Genomic DNA, 9,985 nt, shown 5'->3' on the forward strand with positions numbered 1-9,985 from the left:
CTGTAAATAGGAATCCGGCCAGCGCCTGGGGCTTGGCGTGCAACTCGGAAATCTGGGCCTGCTCTTGTGAATGTTTCATGGTTATCCAGCTGGCCTCCTCCCTTTCATCTTTCCACTGAGAGCTGAAAGTCCATCTTCTCAGGCAGGCTTTTAATAATCATGAACTGAGTCCCCAAATGTCTTTTCCAAGTTAAGATGGTTTTTAATCTCTATTTTCTTTTAATTATTCAATTGTCTTTTAATTAGCATGTGGTATATTTGTTTAATACTTAATTTATTATGTTTTTAATTTTATTACTTTTAATCTTGTGAGCCACCTGGGGAGAAAAGCAACCGAATAAAATAACTAACTAACTAACTAACTAAATACATAAATAAAATACATTAAATTAAATTAAATGAATGAATGAATGAGTAAGCTCAGTCCTACCCATCTGTTCAATAAGAATAATATCAGTAATCCTCAACACAGGAGTTTTTTTCCCATCATTTCTTGGATAGCTAACTATGGGCGACCGACTTAGGGCTGTGTGTCACATTAGGCCAAATGGTGAAACACTAAATCAGAGGCATGATCAAGGCTAGGGTGCTCAGGAAGATCTCTGGGTGGGGTCTCTAGTGTGTGTATTCCTTTGGAGCCATCTTGGTGGCATTTTGCTTCCCTTCCGTGTGAAGCCTGGGGCTTGCATTGATGTAGCATTCAGCCTTGCATTCACTCCATCCATGGGGTGCCAATGGCAAACCACTCCTTCAGGGTCTCCCATATCTCAAAAATCCTGTTCGGCTCACTTTAAGTCAGAAGTGTTGACTGTGCTCAGCGGACTCATTGAAGCATGAGTCTATATTTGTGTCCACTTCTCCAGAGTCCCATTCAAATGGAGTACTGTATATTCCTTCTTGGAATTTAAAGTTGGATTTAGACCCAAGATGTATCAAAATGAATTCTGTATTGTGTCCTCCTTAACGTCTTCAATGGATTTGTTTATGCCCAAATTTTTATCCTGCATGATTTTAACTAGGGGCAATGCGGTTATGGTTAGATTAAACTGGTCTGGGCTCCCAGATAGTTAACTGTCTTTAATTTGATTGCTTTTTTATTTGCCAAGGCAGTTTCAAACACTTAGAAATGTCCTTTCTGTTTCCCCCCCGACAGGAATTCAAAAAAAGAACTTAATGACATTCGGTTTGAATTCACCCCAGGAAGAGGTGAGAAGGGTCGGGAGGGAGGCTGGATGTGGAACCTCAGTGCAAGCATGCATGCTGGCGTTACTGTGTTCTCAGGTTTGTGTTTAACCCCGAAAGAGTTGGGGAGAGACACTCTACCTGAATACATGCATAGTTTCATGTCTGTGAGCCCTAGAATGTAGAACTAGTGCCATCGTTCCCAACCTTGAGTTCCCGTAAGTCCATGGACTATAACTCCCAGAATCCTTCCCCACTAGCTGTCATGGCTGGGATTTCTGGGAGCTGTAGTCCAAGAACACTTGGGGACCCAAGATTACATTTGATGGGGACGCAGGAGAGGTCCTTCTCTGTTGCTTCTCTGTGGCCGCTCCCAGACTGTGGAACTCCCTCCCACTAGAGGCCAGGCTGGCCCCATCTTGGCTGCTCTTCTGCAAGCAGGCGATGACCTTTCTCTTCAGGCAGGCTTTCCTACAGTGACCGGCTGCCTGAGAGGGGGGATTTTGAGATAGATTGCTATACATTACTGCTTTGACTGTGTTTTGGTGTTGCTTGATGTTTTTTTTATATGGCATTTGTTTGATCTTTTTTAGTATCTATATGCTCACGGTTGATAGTTTTAGTATCGTCTTTTGATGATGTAAGCTGTCTTGAGTCCTTTTAAGGAGAAGGAGGAAATATTTTTTAAAAACAAACAACCGGACTAGTTAGCGGGAGAATTGAGGCACAAGAGTAATACGTATTTAGGAACTGCCCACGGGCAGTTGCCACTGAGTGAGACAAACATCTTAAATGAACAAATGGCCCATGTTAAGAGCAGGGGAGAGAAAGAGTTCTCTACCTTCCTCTGAGGTGAACCTCAGAGTTCAAGGACGAGCATCAAGTTCTGCCCCTCTGGATTGGGGTGAGTTGTTGTTTTAGGATTGCAATACCCATAACAACTTCCATAACAACAGCAGCCCTTGGCAGATGATGGGATTCTCATCATCCCTTGTCAGCACAGCCAGTGCAGAGCAACGATGGGAGATGTAGTTGTATCCGAAGGGCCGCAAGTTGACCACAACACACACCCCTCAGTGGCAGGCGGTTTTTTTTTTTTTAAGCAGGACTATGACTTTATTTGCAAGCTACACTGTTTTGCTTAGTTTTGATGGAAACAAGCATAACTCTTGTCATGCCCAGAAGGTAGAGGACACGCAACTGTAATGAACTCAGATTGCACAGCCTTGAGATTCCTGTTTTCGCAAACATGGAAGGCATAATACTTGGGGCTTAATTTGAACTGGGATCTTCACTCCTGTGAACACAGCCCAAGTTTTTTTCCCCTTTCCAAATGGATTGACTTAACACCTAGACTGGGAGGGGAAGCTTGCCGGTGTCTTTAAGATCCTACAGCCTCTTTTTTCCTTTAAAAGAACTGTTTCATCTCACCTTTCTGTGTATCACTGGTTCAGCGTGACTTATAATAAAATGAAAGCACATTCATTTCTAATAGGAAATGAAAGGCAAAGGAAATAGCTAAGAATTATGTATTTTACCTTTTAAACTGGAAATTATTTTAGCCCACTTGAATGTAGAGATGACACTTAATTCATGATGATCTTTCAGATACCGCTGATGGGGTGTCACAAGAACTCATCTCGGCTGGACTTGTGGATGGCAGAGACTTAGTAATAGGTAATAAGGCTTCAGAGCTTCATCTTCCTCGCACTGGGGCAGGGGACTGATGGGTACACGTTGCCATCTTCCTTTCCAGGACAAAGAGGAACCAAACCAGACCTTGGGAATGAAGCTTTTTAGACATCAAGTCCCAGAATCCACTAGCCAGGCATGGGAGCTGTAGTCAAAAAAAAAAAAAATCTTACCAAGATGTAAGACGGATAATCTTTCTTTCTGCTAGTATATCTATGTGCAATATTGGCTTTATGGAATCATAACATCCTAGAATAATTGAGTCGGAAGGGGCCTGCAAGGCCATCAAATCCAACCCCTTGCTCAAAGCAGGAATCCAAATCAAAGCAGAGCTGACAGAGGGTTGTTCAATTTTCTCTTGAAGGCCTCCAGCATTGGAGCGCTCACCACCTTTCGAGGGAATGGGTTCCATTATCATACTGCTCTAACAGTTAAGAAGTTTTTCCTGATAGCCAAAATTTGATTTCCAGTAGCTTGGGCCCATTAGTACATATCCTGCACTCAGGGATGATCAAAAACAGATCCTGCCCGTCCTCTGCAGGACTACCTTTAAAGTGTTTGAAAAGCGTAATCCTATCTCCCCTCCGTCTTCTTTTCTCGAGGCTAAACGTGCCCAAGTCTTTCAGCCTTTCTTCCCAGGGCTCGGTTCCCAGTCCCCTGATCCTCCTTGTTGCCTTCCTCTGAACTGGGTCCAGTTTGTTGCCTTGATGCCACCTCTGAGTATTTCCCTTCTCTGTGTCATTTCAGTTGCCGCCAACTTACAAAAAATTGTGGAAGAGCCCCAGGTGAACCGATCGGTCACTTTCAAACTGGTATTTACCATTATTTGCCCTTCTTAATCAGATCTGTATATAATGGTGGTTCTCTCTGGGGATTCTGATAACATTTCTTTAGTGTCTCAGTCTTGGAAGTTGTTGTCTTTGGGCAACGGGTGGGCTTTGCACCGTGGTAGGATGAGATGGCTGGACAGTGTCTGCGAAGCAACCAACATGAACCTGACACAACTCCGGGAGGCAGTAGAAGACAGGAGGGCCTGGCGTGCTCTGGTCCATGGGGTCACGAAGAGTCGGACACGACTAAACGACTAAACAAACAAAACAAACAAACAGCAAAGCACAGCAGGAGACCCATGGTTTTTAGTCTTATCAAAGTGGCTCCAGCCTCCTTCCCTGCTGGCATGAAATTAACTTATTTTTAATTGCAAGGGGTCCTTGGTGCCTCTGTCTCGGGGATTTCCTTTTGTACAAGATTCCAGGCCGTTAAACAGCTTAAACCAGGTAGCTTGTGTTCTGTTCCCCTCTGTAGAAAGCTGACGTTCACCGTGCTTCTCTCTCTCTCCTTTCTCCCCCTCCAGGCGTCCGGTGTTGAAGGCTCTGATATCCCCGACGATAGTAAGCTCATTGGTTTTGCCCAGCTCAGCATCAGCTAAAACAACACTCTCCGATGATGGTCCCCGTGGGTGCAGCTTTTGAACGTTTCTCTCAGCCTAAAAGCAAAATCACTACTGCCAAAGAACCAAACTACAGGCCCCTTTCTTAGAACCTTTAACCTTGTTGGTTTCCCGAGTAGAGTCACCGAGTCTCCCTGCGCCAATCCCCCCCATCCCCATCCTCCCCCACCATTAGAGACAAGTCGGATCTTCGCCCACTCGCATGCCGTTCTTGCGTTTCCTCCGTCTCGGATGTCCAGGCCCCATCCTTCCGTCGCCTGCATGTTGGTAGTTTCATTAATTGCCTTAATTATTTAAGAAGAAAACACAAACAAGCAGAAATACTACTGAGAGGACAAAAGAGGGGATCCGCTACTCTTTTTAATCGATGGGTTTTGTTTGTTTGTTTGATTGATCGATTCCTTGTGCTTTGTACTGACTCGCTTTTGTTGGGCCACCTTGTTTCGCTTTTGGGTCCACTGGAGGGTGTGGTTTAAAAGAAAGACAAGAAAGAACAGTAACAAGCAAGCAATTAGAGCATGTTGGCCGTCGGAGTGAATTACTGTGCAAGATGGAAGAGAGGGAGGTTTGGCAGCCATGAAGGGGGCTTATTTTAAGAGAACTCGGGTGTAGGATAAATAGCTTGGCCTCTCCCAAGACTAGCCTTAATATCCCCTCCCCACCTTTCCCATCAGTGAAGAGAGTTAACACCTTTGGAAAGCATCAGAGGGTGTTCTTAGGGGCTTTTTTTTAAAATATGCCATTTGTAGTCCCATGGGAATCCTGCTGGACCACTTCCTTGCCTGTTTTTAGGTTACCATGCTGGACACACGGTCCCTTTTGAAACGCTGCCGGCATCGCTATTTGGGCCTCCCCTTCTCAGCGCTTTGCTGCTGAGCCGTTGGGTGAGGTTTTACTCGATGGATGAGACCAATGCTGTACAAGGCTGTGGATCAGTTTCTGCAGCCCAGAAAGAAGACGAGGTCCAAAAGAGACCAGGGGGCTTGCAGGCTGCAAACGATACGTTGCCCCCCTTCCTCAGTGGTGTTGTTTTCTCCCATCTTAACTCTCTTCAGTCCAGGTACATCTTTCTTCACCTGTCTGGCGTGGCTTTCACAACAGCTTTCGAGATGGGGCCTCTTGGGCTGAAAGGAGGTAATGGTGGTGGTAGAGAGCTGAAGTTTCTCTTGGACATGGGGAAATCCTCAGCAAGCCAGATTTCCACCCCCCCCCACAAAAAAACCTTGATGTCAGACAGACTTTCTCTGTTCCTGCAAATCTGCCTTATTCAACCCATCCTTTGGGTTAACCTTGTGAGAACGGAGCCTTTAAAATATAGCTGCAATATACCCGTCAACCACGTTCAGGACTCCTTGAAAGGGTTGTGGGTCCTCACTGGGGAACCTTGGGTGTCCTAGGGCTCTGTAGCGTAATCCGTAAACAGAAATATTAGCCGACTTACAGACTACATTTCCGTGATGCTTTTAGCAGCATTCTAGACGATACATCTTTTCTCTCATGGGACGGTCCCTGCAAACCATTAATCGAAGGGCGTCCCTTGTAGAATACAGAGAGAGGCAAGACAACCTTTCAGGGTTTTTTTCTAGATGTGGTTTAAATCTGTAGGGTAGCTGTTTGGTTAGATGATCTGTAACCATTCATGAAGCCAGGTGTTCCTCATACATGATTATTACGAGCGAAAGTTAATCATCATGGGGTCAGGCAGTTGAAAGTAATTTGTGTATGTGTTTTTTTTTCCCCCCGGAGAGGAACCTTTTTCCGGCTCTGTTTTTATTCTCCAAGAACATTTCACGGATGTATTCAAGATAAACGTGTGTGTCTTTTTTTACTTTCTCTGCACCGACTGCCCTTGTTCTATTTTTACAGCAATAAAAAAAAGGTTGCCGGTAGGTTCATCCACAGCGACCGTAAGCTCTGGACAGTTCTGTCCCCTTTTGCTGCACTTAACTGCTTGGAATTTGCAAATTTATTTTTTTATGCTCTCAGCTCAAGCCTCAGAGGTTGAATCCAGATGATGTAACTGACACCGATATATCTCATGTTTTAGGTTTTTTTTTTAAAAAAGAAATTAATATCTGGTGGTGTGTGTTTTTTTCCTTTTTTGAATTTCTATACCTATAAATTATACTTTTTAGTTTGAGAAAAAGAAACATTTGTAATGCAATATGTGAATAATAAAGTGGTATTGGTTCTTCCCTCCCCCCACGTTCCCTCCCCACTGTGGGCCTTTTGTGTATCACTACTTGACTTTTGAAGTGCTTTATACAGCAAAATTGTATTTGATCTGTAACCAATAGAGTTAGGTTCTCATTTCTGTCCATAGCCTTCTCGTGTGCCATGGCAAAGGCAGTTTCGTTGGCTTAGAACACTGGTTCTTAACTTTGGGTTACTCAGGAGTTTTGGACTGCAACTCCCAGAAGCCTTCATCGCCAGCTGTCCTGACTGGGGTTTCTGGGAGTTGCAGTTCAAAAGCATCCGAGTAACAAAGGTTAAGAACCACTGGCTTAGAACATGGGTTCCCAACCTTGGGTCTCCGGATGTTCTTGGACTAAACCTCCCAGAAGCCTTCCCCACTAGCTGTGCTGGCCAGGATTTCTGGGAGTTGTAGTCCAAGAACATCCGGCAACCCAAGATTGGGATCCACTGGCTTTGAGAATCTCCTCTTGGCTCCATCTTCTCTTTCCAATGTGAATCCTCTCTTTCTTCTTAAGGTGGCCAAATCCTGTGGCTAGACTCCCTGAATTAATGGGATTTACCTGTGTTGAGCCGATCGATCGCTGTCCTCTAATTGAGACGAGGAAATGTGGGGCACCTTTAGCCACAATATTTGTATTAGCTCTAACCTTAACCTGAGATAAGCTTTTTAAGTACGATTGCTGCAGCTGCTTTGTGTAAACTCAGGTTAAAAAGGGTCCCTGGTGAATGTTCTTGCAAAACCATGCTTAAGGTTAAGAAGAGAGGTATTTGCTGGGGGTGGGGTGGCGGTGTTTACATCACACGCCCGACTTTGTGGCTCTTTTCTAAGTCACGTGTAGAGGAAGCTTTAAATTTGATGTTCTAGAGCAGTGGTCCCCAACCTTGGGCCTCCGGATGTTCTTGGACTCCAACTCCCAGAAGCCTTTTCACCACCACCTCTGCTGGCCAGGATTTCTGGGAGTTGAAGTCCAAGAATGTCTGGAGGCCCAAGGTTGGGGACCACTCTTCTAGACTTCAACTTCCATGACACCTTCTCGTTGGCTATGCTCTCTAAGAGCTGAACCCCCAAAACCACCAGAAGAACAGGAAAACGCCCCCCAACCCTGGTTTGGAAACAATCGAGGCAGCGCTACCTACACATACCAGCCTGCTGTGGGGAAGACTTGGGGGTGGGTGGGTTGGGCTTCGTATGGTTTACTTCCCTTTCCCGACATTTTCCTGCAAAATGTAGTTACATATTTTCTTACTGTGAGCAGTTAGCAACACTTCCTTTTTTAAAAAAGGTAGTCCTTTAAAAAATAACAATACTATATTTGATTTCAGCCTGTAGTTTGGGTCCTTTCGAGGAGAAAGGCAGGGTAAACGTATTTGAAAGAAATCATTAATAAATAAATAATGTTGGCTGTATCCCTTGATAGACCATGAGCAAAAACTGCTGTGAAAAGGTGGAGACAGAACGAATGAAGGACAGGAGCGAGCGAGAGTTTTGATAAAATAGTGATATCTTGGGTGGGGTGGGTGGGGGAGGAATGGCAGAGATAAATTGAAGTGCTTTTGAGAAGGTGTGTGTTGGAAGTTTTACTACTACCCTGTGAATTCATGGAAGCTGGTGGAGTAGGTTTAAACTTTAAAAAAAAATAACCAACACAACAGCTTGAAAACCTTCATCTTTTGGGGCTCTCAAACCCCAGAATCTTGAGCATCCAAAGAACTGTAGATGGGGAAGGAAAAAAAAATTAGCCAGGGACAACGATGTTGGCTATGGGGGTTTGTAGAATTGTAATCAAAATTAGAATAAAAAGAATACGCATAATGGCCAGGTTCGTCTAATAGTTAAACAAAAACACTTTATGGGCAGGGCAGGAGGGGGGGGGAGAACTAGCAACCCGTCTTTGGATGACTGTATCAGGTGGGCCAGGATGGCGTTGTCCCCGTGCGGGTGACGGAAGTGGCACTCGGAGGCTCCTAGGCGATCATGGGGGTGTTTCCTTTTGAACTCTGGCCGGCTTTGGCTTGCCAGGATTTCATCGTTTGGAGCCTGTGATGTCCCGTCACTCCACTCCTGTGGGCGGAGTTTGCATCAAGCCCTGCCCCCTTGGATGCAAATGAGACAAAAGTGGGTGGAGCTTGTCACGGGAAGGGCCCAACTTCTGGAGCCAGGAGAAAGAATGGCCTGAAGCCCAGGGAGGTAGATAGTGGAGGGGGTTCAGGGAGGCACTTTGGAGACGAAATGAGTTTTCCCCCATCCCCATCCAAATTACCCTTCCCATCTTTGGCCACGGAAACCAAATTATTCTGGTACAGTATTACTTCACTTTTGCCCTGCATGCTGTGCATCCCTTCATTGTATTCCTCACCGGTGTAGGATTACAAACTAATCCAATAAAAACAATGCAGTATCTATTTATTTATTCCCATTTCTCGTCTAAACCGGGTCTGGTAGAGAAGAGTATCCATGCTGGTTGTTTTCCTTGTCTCTTTATTTACTTATTTTTATGATCCTCAGCTGCCTGTGCTGTTAGATTTCAACTACCTTTGCTATTAGTTGTATCTCAGTGGTAGCCCGTTTTTGTTTTTTTTGGCTTGGGATACTCTTATGTGCTAGGAGGCTATTATGTTCATGAGGTTCAAAAGTGCCAATTTTTTTTGGGGGGGGGGGGCGTTAAGAAATTATTTCTAACATTTTTTTTTTACCCTTATGGATCAGAGGGTCTTTACTTTGGGTAAATTCTGAACTTGAACCTAGAAATCAGTTGGTATTTTTTTAAACTTAGTTGATATTCTTAAGGATGATGATGGTGTATTAATATAACAGGAACTTCTACACAATTTTGTTGTACTGTAGATTTTAATGAAAGGTGTAAAATATTCAGCCTTTTTTTTTCTTTGACTTTGTATTTTACTGCATGTATTTCTCTAATTTTTAATCAATAAAAAATGTCCAATGCTTTCAGAGAGTAGCTTTTGTGTTATTTAAACATTTCCTGTCTGCAAATGGCCCCCTTGGTCACTGTTGTGTTTCAAATAAAGAAGAACAGTTTCTCACCTGTGATCTTTCTTGTATGGTACCCGGCTTGTTGGCTAAACATAGTAGGAGTTAAAACCCAACACAGCTGGAGGCTAGAGTATTGGAAAGTTAATGGCATCATTCTGGGATCATAATGTAACTAGTTGAATTGTGTATTGTTAACATATATCTAGCATATCAGAATAAGGCAGGAAAACACACTCCATTTCCCCCTAGTGTCTAGTTCTGATGTTGCGCCTTGAAAATGCTTAACAAAAATAGAAGACAAAACAAAAAAAATGCTTTCCTTTCCACTCAACATTGACAAAAAAATGGCATAAAGCTTGAAACATTCCTGTCAAAATGCCTTAAAAAGTCTTTAAAAGTCACTTTTGAAAGTAGCTAGGAAATGTTAATTCTGCACTTCAAAAAAGTTACTGTATGACCTGTTACTGTAC

At 43.9% G+C, this 9,985-nt stretch overlaps 1 protein-coding gene across 2 annotated transcripts in view; it reads left to right on the plus strand.

Moving 5' to 3' along the window:
• OXSR1 (oxidative stress responsive kinase 1) overlaps positions 1 to 9,473 on the plus strand; it is a 98,437-nt gene extending 88,964 nt beyond the window's left edge. For both annotated transcript variants that reach the window (XM_073002836.2, XM_073002837.2), the window contains 4 exons: positions 1,154 to 1,206; positions 2,791 to 2,859; positions 3,622 to 3,686; positions 4,229 to 9,473. In XM_073002836.2, the coding sequence (XP_072858937.2) occupies positions 1,154 to 1,206; positions 2,791 to 2,859; positions 3,622 to 3,686; positions 4,229 to 4,303 (262 nt within the window). In that variant the 3' untranslated portion in view covers positions 4,304 to 9,473. The remainder of the gene's footprint in view (positions 1 to 1,153; positions 1,207 to 2,790; positions 2,860 to 3,621; positions 3,687 to 4,228) is intronic.
• Positions 9,474 to 9,985: the final 512 nt, after the last annotated feature.

This window comes from Pogona vitticeps, chromosome 6, assembly GCF_051106095.1.
Source record: "Pogona vitticeps strain Pit_001003342236 chromosome 6, PviZW2.1, whole genome shotgun sequence".
NCBI classification, from domain to species: domain Eukaryota; kingdom Metazoa; phylum Chordata; class Lepidosauria; order Squamata; family Agamidae; genus Pogona; species Pogona vitticeps.